Source organism: Globicephala melas, chromosome 11, assembly GCF_963455315.2.
Source record: "Globicephala melas chromosome 11, mGloMel1.2, whole genome shotgun sequence".
Taxonomy (NCBI): Eukaryota; Metazoa; Chordata; class Mammalia; order Artiodactyla; family Delphinidae; genus Globicephala; species Globicephala melas.
In genome coordinates this window covers 60,316,602-60,335,410 of record NC_083324.2, presented here as the reverse complement: position 1 = coordinate 60,335,410, position 18,809 = coordinate 60,316,602, and the positions used below count along the sequence as shown (strand labels likewise).

Here is an 18,809-nt window from a genome sequence, read left to right as displayed (position 1 = left end):
AGCAGAATACATATTATTCTCAAGTACAAACAAAACTTCTCCAGCATAGATAACATGTTAGGTCAAAAAAAAAGTCTTAACAAATTTAAGAAGATTGAAATCATACGAGGTATATGTTCCAACCAAAATGGAATGAAACTAGAAATTAATGTCAGGAAGAAAACTGGAAAATTCACAAATATGTGGAAATTAAACAATATGCTCTTGAACAATCATTATGTCAAAGGGGATATTAGAAATTATCTTGAGATAAACAAAAACTAAAACACAACATACCAAAACTTATGGGATGCTGCAAAAGCAGCAGTAAGAAGGAAATTCATAGCAATAAAAATCTACATTAAAAAATAATAAAGATCTCAAATAAACAGCCTAACTTTACAAGTCAAAGAACTAAGAAAGAACAAACTAAGCTCAAATTAGAAGAAAGACTCTCAGATAAAGAAAGAAATCATTGCACATCACTTTTAGGCGGTCCTGAAATAAGCAGTGTATTGCAGAATACACCTCCGAGGAAACAATAGGTCCATGAAGATGAAATAATCTATGTGGGAACAAAGAGGTGGATAATATTTTGTACATCATGGATCAACCACAGTACAGTATAAAAGGGAATGATATTAGGAAATAGTAATCCTATATGCTAAACACCTCAAAGTAGAAGTTAACTATTTGTCCAAAACAAAAATGAATTTGTTAAATAATCAAACACAAATTATATGATTTGAAGAAGCTGCAATACAGCAATGCATTAATTTAGTGCATTAATCATAATCTAATACAGTACAAAAAGTCAAGTGCAAAAAAGCCCATATCTCCCACAAGTACAATTTCAAAAAGTACATTTTAAAAGATGTCTATTGTACAGTGAACATGCGAACTGAATAGACACAGACATTACTTACATTCTTTTTCTGAGTGTAGTTGAAGAAATATTTGGCAAGATTTCGAATTTGATTTTTTTTTTTACAGATCATACATTTTAGCTGAAAGAATTTTTACCCGTTTTCACACAGCAACTCTTTCATGTGTATTTTAAAAATTTTTATCTAGAGAGAATGCATTTACCAAAATACAGATCTATAGGAAAATTCTCTGAAGCAAATATTAAACAGACATATTTAATCAAATCTAAATTCTAGGATTAAGATGAATGGTAAGTGGGACTTCCCTGGTGGCTCAGTGGTTAAGAATCCACCTGCCAATGCAGGGGACACAGGTTTGAGCCCTGGTTCTGGAAAATCCCACATGCCACGGAGCAACTAAGTGCATGCACCACACTACTGAGCCTGCGCTCTAGAGCCTGCAAGCCACAACTACTGAGCCCATGAGCCACAACTACTGAAGTCCGCGTGCCGAGAGCCTGTGCTCCTCAACGAGAGAAGCTACCACACCGCAACGAATAGTAGCTCCTAACCTAACGAAGAGTAGCTCACCGCAATTTGAGAAAGCCCGTGTGCAGCAACGAAGACTCAACGCAGCCATAAATAAATAAATAAATAAATAAATTTATTAAAAAAAAGAAAAAAGGTGAATGGTAAGTGAAATTTCACCATGAAAATTCTATTTTAATAATAAAATATACCTAGCTTGAAAGCCAAAAATTTCTAACAACATATTAAAAATCTAAATCCCTTTGACCTGTTCAACACAACAAAAGTCAACACAGTCTTACTGTTAGAGATTCATAAAAAGAATAACTGTAATGACCATTTGTACTTACTTGTTAGTACCTTTTTTAAAGTTTTATTAAAGAAAATGTTTAATCTTCTATGCTTTTTTTCTCTTTGTTTTGAAGTAGTTGTTTAATATTTCCAGGCATTTTAAAAGAAATAATCCAAAAAGCTTTAAAATGTTTTTCTCTACCATACCTCCCAAATATGAAGAAAATGAAGGAATTAATTTGTTTTCGAAGCCACAATCATTTAGAAATTTTTCTATCAAATGTGAACCAACCTATTTGTATATTATTTTGTAGGCAAACTGGGAAAAAAGTATTTCCATCTACATGAACATTATTTTTAGGTATATAGTATATTAAATGCCTATAATATTAAAAATAAAAGATATGAATAAATTATTCTTCCCCCAAAATAATGTGAACACATGCATGTCTATACACTAATAGGATTAATGTTTACCAAAAACTGGAACTTTCCCATGGGGACCTATCATACACATGAAGTCAGTTTTATGAAATGATATAAACATAATTGACTGGTAAGTACTATATTTTCAAATGTTCCCTCATTGCTGGTGGGAGTTTAAGTTCTTCTCATGTGGAATTTTTAACATTCTTCCAAAGTTTTAAAAATGTTAGTAATTTGATCTTTGTTTTCTGAAGAAATGATGACAGATGCCCATTCAGAATTAGGTAGAGGAATATTCACTGTTATTTGTATTAGAAAAACTTAGAAATAAACCAAACATACAAAAATGGAGAAATTAAATAGATTATCTTAAAAGATTTTCCACTATCATATTAAGAGTATTAAAATTATATACACAATAAGAGTATAAATAATATGAAAATAGAGTATGAAATTATATATACAATATTATCCTTATTTAGGCACATGAATAAACTCTCAGACACACTGAAATCAAAAAAAGAAAAGATTAGGATGAAAAAGACAAAAACTTGTTAACAGGAGTGATATGACCATGTGTGGTTTACATATATTTTAATTATTTAGGTGTTTTATTTTCTACCATCTCCACAATAAACATATTGTAATTGAAAAGAAAACACAAAATATTATATTTCCCAATTGTAGATTTTATAAGAAAGCAATTGTTTCTAAAAACAAAATTTATCCAGAAAAATATAGCACAAAAATGTGTGCTCACCTCATTTCTAACTTAAATAATTTGACATTAAATATAACCATCTTCCCCAGTTCCCAAATGAACAGGTTATACCAAAATGTAAGAAAGCATCATTATTACTGTTTCCACATTATATTAAGGCTTACCTTCACAAAGTTTCTGCTTCATCACCTCCCTTATTTTGGATATTGCAATATAGTCTTCCACATAAAACACGTAAGTAGATGAAGGCTTGTTGGCAATAGCTCTAAGTTCTGCGTCTTCTGTTTCTGAACCAACACCGATGGCAAATAGTGTTATTTTACTGTCTCTTGCTGCTTCTGCCACATCCTTGACTTCATCTTGGGATTTACCATCCGTAAGGACTACTGCCATCTTTGTCAGCAATCGTGAAGACTTGGCAAAAAGGTAATCAAGGGCAAACTGGATGGCCTTTCCAGTCTTTGTGTTTCCTCCCAAGTAGTGTATGGACTCCATAGCTGCCATCAAATTCTCTCCTGATTCGTGGCTCCCAAGGGGGATCTCCAGGACAGGGTAGTCACTATACTGAACCACTCCAACCTGAATAAACTTCGGTCCTATGTCAAAATTTTTTGTGATATTGACAAGCCACTTTTTCACTATTTCAAAGTTTTCTGGGCCAACACTGTAAGAGCCATCCAAGATGAAAACTAAATCTGTTGGAGCAGTACGGCAACCTAAGTGAAAAAGAAAACCATCAGAGTATATGTGTTACATAAAAAACAAAAATTAGAGGTTTTAAATGAATGGATTTTTAATTAACCAGACAGGGGGAATCCTTTCACGTGTATATACATAAAGTCGCCACAATGTATAGTTTAACTATCTTATAATTTTATACGTCAATTATACCTCAATAATGCTAAATTTTTTTAAAAAGATAATAGTAACCAGTTCATAAGAGCTTTGTGAAGATTAACTATGACACACTGACTAGCCTATGAAAATTCTTTATAAATGAGGGCTATGATTTTTGTTGATATTTTTTAATTAGCTTGTCTTAATTTAAGTATTAATGATTCAGCTTTAAAAATAGGGAATAGGGACTTCCCTGGCGGTCCAGTGGTTAAGACTCTGCACTTCCACTGCAGGGGGCATGGGTTTGATCCCTGGTCCAGGAACTAAGGTCCCACATGCTGTGCCATGTGGCCAAATAAAAAAAAATAAAAATAGGGAATAAAAAATGGATGCTGTATATGAATATGATATCTAGATAGCTCTGTAGGGGCAGGTATTACTATAAAGCAACATTTTATTGTATTTCTCCATTGAATAAATGAAAAGAAAAAAATTTAATAAATGAATGATTTTTGGCTATAGACTAACATCATTGCTTTAAGTTATCAGTGAAATATGTTTAGTTCAATGCTAACCTGAAATATTTATAAAAATTTATGTAAACCAATGAATGGGGGTAAGAAATTATAAACAAACTTTCTGCTATCTTCAGGACAAAAGTAGCCAGCAAAGACCCACATTCTTGATATAGTTGAGAAAATGTAAATGAACCAAGGTTATGAAAGCAGTCACTCTTGCACTACATGCAAGATGAATGTTTAAAGGTCTGAATGCTCATCTTCAGTCACAAATGTAGCCAAAACAATAGCTCGTGTGAAGTGAATCTATGTTCAAGGGCATAAAGCTATTCCTTTCTCTGTAAAGATTCTTGTTTCAAGATACCAGGAAACATGAGATCAGCACATCTTAGAGTTCTACCAGGAAAAAAAAAAAGACTATCTGTGGTGTAAGTTATACCCAGACAAGTTCTAAGCACTTGTGAAAAGAAATAAAAATCTTCTTTGCAGCCACTACGGAAAACAGTAAGGAGGTTCTTCAGAAAACTAAAAATAGAGTTACCATATGATCTAGCAATCCCACTGGGCATATATCTTTAATTCAAAAAGATACATGCACCCCTATGTTCATAGCAGCACTATTCACAATAGCCAAGACATGGAAAAAACCTAAATGTCTATCAAAAGATGAATGGATAAAGAAGATGTGGTTCATACATACAATGGAATATTACTCAGCCGTTAAAAAGAATAAAATAATGCCATTTGCAGCAACATGGATGGATCTAGAGATTATCATACTAAGTGAAGTAAGTCAGAAGGAGAAAGACAAACACCATATGATATCAGTTATATGTGGAATCTAAAATATGACACAAATGAGCTTATCTATGAAACAGAAACAGACTCACAGACATAGAGAACAGACCTGTGGTTGCCAAGGGGAAAGGAGAGTGGGGGAGGGATGGGCTGGGAGTTTGTGATAAGTAAATACAAACTATTATGTATAGAATGGATAAACAACAAGGTCCTACTGTATGGCACAGAGAACTATATTCAATATCCTATGATAAACTATAATGGAAAAGAATATTAAAAAGAATGTATACATATTTATAGCTGAATCACTTTGCTGTACAGCAGAAACTATCACAACATTGTAAATCAACTATACTTCAATAAAAAAAAGATTTCCTGGGCTTCCCTGGTGGCGCAGTGGTTGAGAGTCCACCTGCCGATGCAGGGGACACGGGTTCGTGCCCTGGTCCAGGAAGATCCCACATGCCGCAGAACGGCTAGGCCCATAAGCCATGGCCGCTGAGCCAGCATGTCCGGAGCCTGTGCTCCGCAACGAGAGAGGCCACGACAGTGAGAGGCCCACATAACGCAAAAAAAAAAAAAAAAAAAAGATTTCCTTAACTCTCTTTTCCACAGTACACAACATGCTTCTAACTCTATCTCATTCTTTCAGTATGTATATATTGAATACCTGTTCTGTTCTTGATATCATGCTAGGTACTGGCTTCAGACATACTTGAGATATCTCAAAAAGCTCCCAGCCTAGTTAAGATGGACAACTGGCTGGTTAGAGAAAGTACAAAGAATTATGAGAACATTGAGGAGAGGGTGGCAACCTAACTATGTCAAGCCAGGGGCAGTTTTGTTGGAAGGCTGAGATCAGAAAGCAGAGGTTTAACCAGGTCAAGAGGACAACATTCTAAACAAAGGGAGCAGCAAGTGCAAAGGTCCAGAGGAGAGAGACAGACATAGCCCCAAAGACAAACTGGTTTGTTTGGGTAATTCCAATGGTTTTGAAACTGCACTCCTTCTCGGGTAGGACTTGAACCCACCCACACCTCAGACTGGGACTTGAACCCATAATCCCTGACTAGGAGGGGACTCGAAACCACTGTCTTTGGATTAAAACCACTCACCTGGGGTCAGGACTTACTGAAGCTCAGGTTCTTCTGTCTCCTCACAGAAGAAATTCAGCGTGAGGCAAAGTGGAAGGCAAAGAGTGAGTTTATTGGCATAGGACGCTTGTGAGAGATAAGCAGGCAGGCAAGGGAGCGCAACCCCAGGAACAAAGAGCCCCAGGAACAAAGAGGGCTACATTTTTATAATCAAAGAAAAAGTGGGGAGGGGAGAAGACCACCATCTTCCTCGTCCTTGGGCAGACGTCAAGACTCATATCACTAGTTCCTCCTTTGGCCCTATATGGTCTAACCAGGTCTAACTGCCATGGCACTATTTAAATCATATGTATATTAGCAAAAGGGTGGGGACATATACTAAAATATGGTAATTCATCTCAGGTTTGGGTATAATATCCCCTTTCACCTGGTTTCTTTCCCTTTTCACCTCTATTTCTGTCTTGGTTACATGCAGAAACGCTACTCTGCAAGGACTATTAACTCCCTGACTTCACGTAATAAGATTCAGAGCCCATATCTATTGTCTAGTATTTTAACTATCAGGGTTTGTGGCTTGAGTGTGCCTGGCACTTGGATGCACCTAGTCTTCCTTCAAGGTAGGGTAGATTGTTGCTAGGTTACTGGATTCTTTTCTTGAGTGGTCATTAGCTTACAAAGGTCTCCCAAACTCCCTTAAAATTCCCTTTCTGTCTTTAATCCCCTAGTGGGATTTCTAAACTGACTATTTAATTATCCTACTCTATCTCTATCAGTTTGAAGTGGCCAACAGGAAGGAACAGCTGTACTTGCTGCCTTCTTCTCTAACGTCTGCGCTCAAAGCAGCCAAAATACTACATGGGACAAGGATCCCATCCATGTCCTTGGACATGATGAGTTAGAAGAGGATGAGGTGAGTCACGGTAATGAGATAGCAAATTTTACATCCTGTGGTTTTACTCAGGTTAATGGTCTCCCTTAAGTAGTGTTTGGATGCCCAATTTAAAGTTATAATAAGGATGGTTTATTTTCTGTATATATTGCAAATAAGATATTATAATTGCAAGGATCAGTATCGGAGAAAAAAATGTTTGGTGACAATTAGTATTTCTGCAACTCCTTGGAGTAAATCAGTCAATCAACCAATCTCTCCCTCTCTTCACCTTCCTCACTTCCTCCTTTCCTCTCCTTCCTTTCCATTCTTTTCCTTATCTTTGTCCACTTGCATATTTGGGATGATGACAAAGCTCCTATGAAGAGGCCTCAGTTTCACCATTATCTCAACTCACCTATCACAGTAACTAGCAGAAGTAAACACCATTGTCAGGTGAACATGTAACACAGTCAAGAAGATAACCCCCCCAGGAAAAAAAATTGCCAAAACATGGGTTTGTCTCACAAATATAACTGTGATTATGACACCATCTTAAGATGCTATATGGCAGATGGTGTCTCAGTGCAGGGGGTGTGAGGGACACTATTCCAACAACCTCTGTCATGGTGACCACTGCCAGACGCCAGGGTAGGGACGGCAAAAATGGGATTCTGCCCAAATGCATATTTTCTAACCCAAGGGAATTAAGTTTTCCTGTTATTTTTGGAAGCTGAACAGGGATGACAGGGTTATGCTTTTATTGGGGTTTCGTGAGAGAGACAAAAGGACAGGAAGGTTGTGTTTGCAGGACTCTTCGAGGTTGCCCTTCCTCGATGCTATGAGGCTCGTTATTGCCTGGACCTGCGAGTGTTTGTGTGTCACTCGATTCAGTGGTTAGAAATTCTTACAGGGTTATTCTTGGCCCTTTCTACCCCTTTCCAGAGCCATGGGGCATATATTTCATAACTGCAAGGTTAGCCAAGAGCATGGACACAAAAGCAAGTACTGCCATTTATAAATTGCAGACAAAATACCACTCCAAGAAACCTCCTCCTCAGAGAGGTGAATCACCAGTGTCATAGGAAGGGAATGCACTGAGGATGAAAAGAAGTGTTCAAATACTAGTTACAGCTCCAACCAGATGTATGACACTATGCAAGGCCCATACATTTTATGCATCTCTTTTCCCACTCAAAAATCAAAGAGTATCTACCCCATAAGGTGCTTGGGTGGATTAAACAATAAAAGGGTTATGCAAACATTAAATATTATTTTTTTTAATTTTAAGCCAAGTTGAATCAAATTGTCAAATCATCTGATTTAACTGTTAGAGAAACCATAATTCATTTATAGTTAGGGGGTTTATGTTTATGAGTTTTAAAATACGCATATAAGCACACTTTTAAAAAGAAGTAGGCTATCTTTTTAAAAGTGTCTTTTTAAAAGTAGGATGGCCTACTTCTCTCATGCAAGCTTTCCTACAGGCAATCAGAATAACAGTCACCACTTACTGAATGTCACCATGCTAAGTCATTTATATGCATTATCTTATTATCTTTATGAGATAAGCTCATAGGATGGTCCTGATAGCCATCCTGTGAAGGAGGTACTTTCTTTATCACCATATTATGAAGCTTATATAAATGGCTGAACATAGACTCAATACCAGAGTGTTTATTCCAAAGCCTGGGTCAATAAAATGCACTATTACCATAGAATTTTCTCAAAATGACTTCTGATAGCTTTTCCTCCTAGTTAATGTGTAACATAGCAATTCATTCATTTTAGGGAATCACAGCATCAAAGACAATAAGAATAAGATCCTTAAAGCCATTGCTAGAGCTCCTCTAATTTGATTTCCATAATTAATATGTTGATAACAAAAAGACAATGCTGATAGTTCTTACTTGATCTTATTTCCCCATCTTCAGCTAATACAGAATTCTGAAGAAGCAGGACCAAAATTATCCAAAGAAATGTAATATGGTGAGCCATGTTTCTGTTTTTGTTCTAATGTTTTGGTTTTAGGATTCCTAAAAAGAAAGAGAAAATAAAAAGAAAGTTAAATATATTAGAAAAATAAGACAAATACCTAACAATCATAAGTTTGCATTAAAGTATTGCATAAAGTATTGCATTAAATTGCAATACCCAGTCAAAGCACAGTTAATTTTTGCTAACCTTAAAATTAACTTATGTGCCCAAAATAACCACATTTCAAATATATAATACAAGACAACAATGAATGGGAGCTGAGGATGAACGTGATAAGTTTCTAATTCATAATCATCTTGGAAAAGCAAAAACTTTTCTAAAACTTTAAGTTTTGCTCATAATATTTACTAGAATTCCCCTTTTAGCATAGCCTGCAGAGGGCTATCACATTCTTTTTATTATCTCAGTGGTAGCACATATCCTTCTTTTAAATGTGTATTTGCATTTAAGAAACACTCAAAGGGTATCTGGTAAAAAATATCTATAGGATAAAGCTGAATAATAGGATTTAATTTTTTTAATGGGCTGTATTATAAACATTAAGATCTATTTTATTTAATTCACCAACACTCAGTTGTGAGACTAATATGTTTTCTAAGTTAGTCCAAGGACTTCACTCCTGGTTAGAATGTGGAACATTGCCAAAGACTGTCACTCTCAACAATGAGAACATGTCAAATAAACTACAAAACTATAGGCTTTTAAAACCCAGCAGAAAAGACAGGGTTTAAAGAAACCTAAAAGAGCTAAATTCCAAAAGTTATTAATACTTTATAGGACAGAAAAGATTCAAGGCTGCTTTTGTCCCTAATAGAAAGGGAACCCTGTTCAGGAGGAGGAAGAATTTGCTACAGTACAGAAGCAACCAGTCAAAGCTGGAGTAACATATTAGAATCCCAAGGGGTCCCAGCCTCAGAGCAAGGATGCCCCTAGCCAGCAATTCTTCCCCAGGAGCCTTAACTGGGTACACGGAATAGACAAGTAATACAGAGTATATTGAAAGCAGTATAAAACAGTCTAGAGAGATCCTCTCCTTCCCTCTCCCTGTTCAAGTCCCCAGGGAATTCCTCAAATACAAATCCTTGTCTTGCTGAGGGTTAGAGGAGAAGCCACAGAACTGAGAAAAGTCCCTCCAAGGTACTCCAGTCCTTCACTACAGTGGAGAGACATATCTCAAAAAGCAGAAAGGACAAAAGAGAAAAACAGAACTCAAATACAAAAAGCTGGAAACCTGACAAGCTGAGAGAAATCTCCCAAGGGTCTCCCAAAATATGAGAAGAAACAAAGTTTTATGTCTGATCAGGAGAAAAACACTCAATATAAGCAGATCCAGAGATTATCTAAATGTCAGAAGTATTAAGCAGGGTTTATAAAAAGGCTATGATGAACATGTTAAAGGATCTAATGAATGAGATGGACAACAATTGCAAAAATATGTGAAATTTCAAAAGAGGGATGGAAACTATTTTAAAAAAGATACAAGTGAAATGCTTGCAATCAAAATATATATCAAAAAAGAAATCATGCAGTGAGCATGCATACGTCAGAGGGAAAGATCAGTAAACTTGAAGATAAGTCAATAGAAAGTATCCAAAATGAAACCCAAGTCAGGGGAAGAGGGGTGAGAAACAAAAGGAACAGAGCATCTGAAATCCGTGGGACTGTATCAAGTGGTCTTGATTTAGCTTCTCAGATGGAAAGGAGAAAGTGAATGAAGAAATATTTTTAAATATAATGGCCAAGAATTTTCCAAATTGACAAAAGCTACCAACAATCAGATCAAACACACCCTAAGCAAAATACAAAGTAAGTCATACCTAGGTATATCATAATCAGTTGAAAGTCAAAATAAAAGAGTAAATTCTCAAAACAAACCAGAGGAAAAAAGACACATGACATATGGAGGAACAACAATAAGAATTTTAGGTGGAAATTTCATGGTAATAAAATAGGCAATGGATCAGAAAGATATAAAAATCCTAAATATGTAGATATCTAATAATAAAGCTTCAGAATTCCTGAAGAAAAAATGGGGGAAAAAACTAAAGAAATAGACAAATTCAAATCATAATGTGAGATTTTAAACATCCACTTTTCAATGATTTTTGAAGTAGATAAAAAAAATTTAGTAACAGTGCAGAGATTTGAAAAACTTTATCATCCAACTTCACCTAGTTGACAATTCATAGAATGCTCCACCTAACAACAGCAGAATATATATTCTTTTGTAATGCATATGAAAGTCATCAAAATAGACCATATGCTGGAGAAAAAACAAGATTCAAATTCCAAAGAAATGAAATCATGCAGGTTATGTTCTTTGACCTAAATGGTATTAATTAGAAAAGGAAGAAAATCCCAAAATCCTTGGAATTAACCAGTATACTTCTAAATAATCTATGATTTAAAAAAATATCAGAGGGGAAATTTTTAAATATTTCAACTGATCAATAATTGTTTTAAAAAATCAAAATTTTATGATACAGCTAAAGCACTACTAAGAGAGAAATTTTGGCTTTAAAACCATATACTAGAAAAGAAGAAAAATGAAAAAACAATATTTAGGCTTCCACCTTAAGAAAATAGAGAAAGAACAACAAATTAAAACTAAAGAGTAAAAAGAAGAAGAAGAAAAGAACAAAAATTATAATCAATGAGTTAGAAAATTGAAAAACAATAAAATTAAACAGTTAATTCTTTGAACAAATAAATATGCTTATAAATCCTAGCAAGAATAATCAAGAAATAAGACAGAAAACATAAATTACCTAAGTCAATATTGAAACAGGAGATTCCACTACAGAGCCTACAGACCTTAAAAGGATAATAAGTAGACAGATGAAATGGACAAAGTCTTAAGATACACTATTTATTGAAACTGGTCTAAACTGAAATTATTAAAGAAATAGAATTTTTAACCAAAAATTTTCCCACAAAGAAAATTCCAGTGCCAGATAGTTTCACCAGTAATTTCTACAAACATTTAAGGAAAAAAATAATAATCAAACATTTTTATGAAATAACATTAAATGAAAATAGAAGAAGAGGGAACTCTTCTCAACTTTTAGTATGAGGCCAAAATAAAATGCTATGAAAAGTCTACAGCTTAGATCACATTAAGTGGTAAAAGACTGAATGCTTTTTCCCCCAAATCAGTAAAAAGTTAAGGATATATTCTCACATCACTTCTATTCAAAAACACACAGGAAGTCCTAGCCAGTGCCATATTCAAAATAAGAAATAAAGACTATAAAGGAAGAAATAAAACTGTAATTATTTACAGACAACATGATTATCTACATAGAAATTTGAAATCTACCAAAACACTATTAGAACTAATAAGTGAATTTAGCAAGGTCACAGGACACAAGGTTAATAGTTTTTTTTTTTTAAGTGTTTCTATATAATAGCAACAAAATGGTGGGGGGGATATAATATATTCAATAGTACCAAAGCATCATAAACTTAGAAATAAAGTGAATGAAAAATGTGAAAGACCTCTACACTAAAATATATAATGCATTGTTGAGAGAAATTAAAGAAAGCAAATAAGTGGAGAAATCTATATTCATGGGTTAAAAGACTCAATATTGGTTCCATCTTTATCCTCAAATTGATCTAAGGATTCAGCACAATCCTAATCAAAATCCCAGCAGATTTCTAAAAGAAACTGACAAACTCATTCTAAAATTCTTATAAAATGCAACTGATTTTGAATTAGAAGAACAATCTTCAATGAAGAAGAACAATCTGCATAAAAAACAAACATGATTGAGAAGAACTAAGTGAGAGACTTTATACTATCTGATTTTGACTTACAGTCATCTAGCTACAGGAATCAAGAAAGTGTGTATTGGTGTAGGGATAAATATATTAAATGGAACACAATAGAGTTCAGAAATAGACCCACACTTACATGGTCAGTTGATTTGCAATAAAAGTGTCAAGGTAATTGAATAGGAAAGGAAATTCAGTAAATGGTGCTGGATCAACGGGATAAACAATAAAATTAACCTTGATCCCATCTCATTCCATATGCAAAAATTAGACGAAGCATATATCTAAGTATAAAAGCTAAAACTACAAGGCTTCTAGAAGAAAACATGAGACTATTTCACAACCTTGGGATTAGGAAAAATTTCTTAGGACACAAAAAACACTATCAACTTTAAAAATAGATACACATTAGATTTCACCAAAATTAAAAGATACCATTAAGAAAACAAGTCAATATTCAGAATAAAATACTTACAAAAATGACTCTCATAAAGATTATATATTTTTAATACTCCTACAAATCAACAATAAAAAAGAAAACAATCCAATTTTTTAAATGAGTAAAGGTCTTCAACAGACTTTTTAAATTATTACTTAAGGAAATACAGAAATGGCCAATAAGCATATTAAATGGTCCTCATCATTAGTCATCAGAGAAGTGTATGCTAAAACCACAATAAGATCATTTCACACCCACTAAAATGGCCAAAATTAATTAAAATTAAAATGGCTAAAACAGTATCAAATGTTTATGAGGCTATGTGGAGAAATTGGAACTCATACATTTTTGGTCAGAGTGAAAAATGATGTAACCCCTTCAGAGAAGTGTTAGGTTCAGTTTCTTACAAAATTAAACTATGACTAGTAATCCTTCTGCTAAGTATATAACCTAGAGAAATGAAAACATGTGCCAACAAAAAAACTTTAACAGTGTTTATAGTAGTTTTATTCATAATAACTCCAAACTAAAAATAATTCAAATGTTATCCACAGAAAAATATTGGATAAACAAGTTGTGTGGTTATATTCACATAATGGAAGAGAGCAACAAAAAAATAACAAACTTTCTTTATACCCAACAACATGAATAACTTTAAATACATTCCATTTAATGAAAGGAGCCAAACACAAAAGAATACACAAAGCATGATTTCAGGTATACAGAGTCCCAAGATAGAAAACTAATCTGCAGTGTTAGAAATCAGGAAACATTTGCTCTTGATGGGAGAAGTCAACTGGAACGTGGCACAAATAAACTTATTGGGTGTTAGAAATAGTCTACATTTGCAGTGATGATATTGGTGTGCATAAATTTGTCTAAGGCCATTAGGCTGAAGGCTTAAAAACTATATAAACTGTCGTATATAATTTATATCTCAGTGAAATACAGTAAGTCCAAAATCATCATTGTCAGTTTTTAAATTAGGCTGGCCCTCTGGACAAAGAGCTATAAAGGTCAAAAGATGTCAGTGAGAAGCATTTTTGATGAGTCATCACCAGGATGTACTGTTTTATGGCAACTATGTGTACTAATAAATACTGACTAATTTCCTCCCCAAAAGCCTCAAAATTAAGTTATTCTGCTCCTCTACAAAAAATATCCTCATTATTTCTATATAGTATCTAATTCCTTCATAATCCTTGGGCTAAAGTGAATTGTTTACTTGTATTATATTCTAGATTGTATTCTATTCTATATCATTAATGTAGACCATATTAAAAGGGCATTAAATAAATACTGCCACCATGTTACCTCACCACTGAAACATAACTCATATACTTCATAAATATATTTTACGGCTATTTAATTGTACATATGCTTATGCACGATGCATATAAACGGAGGCATATCAAGTTTTACCATTTACTTTAATCACCTGGGGAGCTTGTTAAACATATGGATGCCTTAGCCCTACCCATTAGCTTCAGATTGCAGGGCAAGGAAAGGGCCAAACATTTAAAATAAAATAAAGTAAAAAGCTTCCCATAGGCTAATGTCCACCAAAGTTCTAGAAATTCTGGTATAAGGCAATGCAGAAATGATAAGAAAAGAAAAAAAAAAAAACTCCTATTCCCCCAGTAGAGAAGTAAGTTAGCAACCCCAAATAGGAAAGCATAAGTCAGAGAATCTCTACAATCAAAAATTTCTAAAGATTGGCTACTCAGAGAGTAGTCAGGCAACCTTAGCATCCCCAATTTTCAAATGTTAATATGCATACAAATGTTACAAATTCATTAAAATGCACATTCTGATTCAGTAGGTTTGGTTTACCACCTAAGCTCGTTCATTTGAATGAAGGCCTCTAAGGAATATAGGAACATATGCCATCTTTCAACATAGAAAATTCTGTTTTGGAAAATTTTAACTTTTTAATGCTAAATAAAGAGCTCTTCGTGGATAATGAAAAAGGAAATTACTTTTAACAAAATGTAGGAATGTAGGAATTTAAACTGAGCTCACCTGCTAATGAGGAATGTATACTAGACTGACTATCCATCCACCAGGCAATCCAGATTATAGATTTAACACTGCTCCCAACCCACTATAATTTCATATCTTTCTTATAGTGTTCTAGTGTTCAAAAAAAAGGAGATGAAACTGGTGATCTGTAATCTTCCTTTCAACTACAGAGACAATAATCCATATTCTACAGCCTCATAGGATTATTGTGATAAGGAACATTTACAATGTGCAGTGTGTGAGACAACACTATGTCATTTAATCTCAGCAAGTGTTTGAGGAAAATAAGGCTGACTTAGAGAACACGGCTTGCCTCTAAGAAACAGACTCACAACTTACACTCAGGTTCTCTCACTCCAGAATTCTTTCCACTGTATTCATTCAATGACAAACATTTATCAAGTACCTATTATGTGACAGATACTCTTTTAGGTGCTGGGAATTCAGAAGTGACCCAGATAAGCTAGATAAGGAATCTGCTTTCATGGAGTTTATGTGCCAGGTTTTAAATATATGATTGAGTGAGATCATTTCAGATAGTAGTGGATGCTATAAAGTAATGAAAACAATAATGTAAACTTGGGCCAGGAGCAGAGGAAGAGCTGCTTTCAATTTGGAGCTCAGAGAAGGCATCTGAAAGGATGACCTGTGAGCTGACACTTGAAGGAATGTGAAGGAGCCATCCTTGCCAGGAACTGGGAACCAAACTTTCCTCTGTGGATGGAGCAAGTTTGCTTGTTCTAGGAACAGAAGGAAGGTCAGTGAAGGAGTGAGGGAGGAAGAGGAGGAAGGGCAGGAGCCGCAGGGAGGTAGCAGGACCCCATGAGGTATGTTACATTTTGAACTGTTTCCCTTAAATGCAAAGTGAATCCATGGAGGATGTGAAGCAGTTGTGCATCATGATGAGGTTTTCACATTGAGTAGAGCATCCCACTTTCAAAATCAAAGAGCTATCTAAAATTTAAGAATTAGTGGTTTCTCAGAGAAACGAGATCAATTGATAATTATCCTCTTTTAATTTTCATCTCTCTTCCATATCCTAAATTTATCTGTCATATCATATTCCACTGCCACTGTCACTAATATTTTATTAAAATCAAAATAAATACTTGTAAGTCAATTTCTGAGAACAGTGGGTACAAATGAAAGCAACTTCCTTGTCTCCTTGCAATGAATGCATCTTTCATTGGGTCCACTGGCTGGAAAGGCATGGGAATTCACGTGAGGAGCCACCAGGAATGCATAAAAGCTTTGAAAACGAGGGACTGTCAGGAAAAATGCCATCTGAAAATGTGTTTGCTGAGCTTGGTTGTAAAACCTTCAAGTAAATTTGAAGACTAAAAATAGTCCCCTCTTGAGACACTAATACTCATGCTTCTTTATATGCTCTGTCTTTGAACTAAATTGTAAAATAGGAAAAGGTGGGGAAACTGAAATTCTGGTCCTCATATTTTTACGCACACACACACACACACACACACACACCCCTATTGTGTTCTATATTTTTAACATTAAGGTGGTAGGAGGAAGCATCAATTGGGACAGGTAGAATTGAGAAAGGCAAAATGCTGGCAAACCAGTGAAAGAATTAAGAATGGGTTCATGGAGTCTTCCAGGAAGATGGCGGAAGAGTAAGACGCGGAGATCACCTTCCTCCCCACAGATACACCAGAAATATATCTACACGTGGAACAACTCCTACAGAACACCTACTGAACGCTGGCAGAATACCTCAGAACTCCCAAAAGGCAAGAAACCCCCCACGTACCTGGGTAGGGCAAAAGAAAAAAGAAAAAACAGAGACAAAAGGATAGGGACCGGACATGCACCAGTGGGAGGGAGCTGTGAAGGAGGAGAGGTTTCCATACACTAGGAAGCCCCCTCACGGGCGGAGACTGCGGGTGGCGGAGGGGGATAGCTTCAGGGCCGCGGAGGAGAACACAGCAACAGGGGTGCAGGGGGCAAAGAGGAGAGATTCCCGCACAGAGGATCGGTGCCGACCGGCACTGAGCAGCCCGAGAGGCTTGTCTGCTCACCGGCCGGGGCGGGCGGGGCTGGGAGCTGAGGTTCGGGCTTTGGTCGGAGCGCAGGGAGAGGACTGGGGTTGGCGGTGTGAACACAGCCTGCGGGGGGTTAGTGCACCACGGCTGGCCGGGAGGGAGTCCAGGTAAAAGTCTGGACCTGTCAAAGAGGCAAGAGACTTTTTCTTCCCTCTTTGTTTCCTGGTGCGCGAGGAGAGGGGATTAAGAGCGCTGCTTAAAGGAGCTCCAGAGACGGGCCTGAGTCGTGACTAAAAGCGCGGACCCCAGAGACAAGCATGAGACGCTAAGGCTGCTACTGCCGCCACCAAGAAGCCTGTGTGCCAGCACAAGTCACTATCCACACCCCCCTTCCGGAGAGCCTGTGCAGCCCGCTACTGCCAGGGTCCCGGGAACCAGGGACAACTCCCCTGGGAGAACGCATGGCACGCCTCAGGCTGGTGCAACGTCACGCCGGCCTCTGCCACTGTAGGATCACCGCGCCCTCTGTGCCCCTCCCCACCCCCCCCCCGGCCTGAGTGAGCTAAAGCCCCCGAGTCAGCTGATCCTTTAACCCCGTCCTGTCTGAGCGAAGAACAGAAGCCCTCCGACGACCTACACGCAGAGGCGGGGCCAAATCCAAAGCTGAGCCCCTGGGAGCTGTGAGAACAAAGAAGAGAAAGGGAAATCTCTCCTAGCAGCCTCAGAAACAGAGGATTAAAGCTCCACAATCAATCTGATGTACCCTGCATCTGTGGAATACATGAATAGATAACGAATCATCCCAAATTAAGGAGGTGGGCTTTGAGAGCAAGATTTATGATTTTTTCCCCTTTTCATTTTTTTATGAGTGTGTATGTGTATGCTTCTGTGTGAGATTTTGTCTGTATAGCTTTGCTTCCACCATTTGTCCGGGGGTTCTCTCTGTCCGTTTTTGTTTTTTTTTTAATTTTTTTTCTTAATAATTACTTTTTATTTTAATAACTTTATTTTATTTTACTTTATCTTTGTTCTTTCTTTCCTTCCCTCCTTTAGACAATGAATCATCAAAAATTGAGGAGGTGGACTTTGAGAGCAAGATTTATGATATTTTCCCCTTTTCCTCTTTTTGTGAGTGTGTATGTGCATGCTTCTATCTGAGATTTTTGTCTGTAGAGCTTTGCTTCCACTGTTTGTCCTAGGGCTCTGTCCGTCCGTTTTTTAAATTTTTTTCTCTTAATAATTATATTTTTATTTTAATAACTTTATTATATTTTATCTTACTTTATTTTATTTTACTTTATCTTCTTTCTTTCTTTTTTTCTTCCTTCCCTCCATCCTTCCTTCCTTCCTCCCTCCTTCCCTCCCTCCTTTCTTTCTTTCTTTCTTTCTTTCTATTTCTACTAATTCTTTCTTTCTACTTTTTCTACCTTTTATTCTGAGCCATGTGGATGAAAGGCTCTTGGTGCTGCAGCCAGGAGTCAGTGCTGTGCCTCTGAGGTGGGAGAGCCAACTTCAGGACACTGGTTCACAAGAGACCTCCCAGCTCCACAGAATATCAAATGGCGAAAATCTCCCAGAGATCTCCATCTCAACACAAGCACCCAGCTTCACTCAACGACCAGCAAGCTACAGTGCTGAACATCTTAT

The 18,809-nt window shown here is 36.2% G+C and overlaps 1 protein-coding gene across 5 annotated transcripts in view; it reads right to left on the bottom strand.

Moving 5' to 3' along the window:
* Positions 1 to 18,809, bottom strand: part of COL21A1 (collagen type XXI alpha 1 chain) — a 186,018-nt gene that overhangs the window by 118,536 nt on the left and 48,673 nt on the right. For all 5 annotated transcript variants that reach the window (XM_060308278.2, XM_060308277.1, XM_070046682.1 and 2 more), the window contains exons 2-3: positions 8,837 to 8,962; positions 2,976 to 3,527 (exon numbers count right to left, since the gene is read on the bottom strand). In XM_060308278.2, the coding sequence (XP_060164261.1) occupies positions 2,976 to 3,527; positions 8,837 to 8,924 (640 nt within the window). In that variant the 5' untranslated portion in view covers positions 8,925 to 8,962. The remainder of the gene's footprint in view (positions 1 to 2,975; positions 3,528 to 8,836; positions 8,963 to 18,809) is intronic.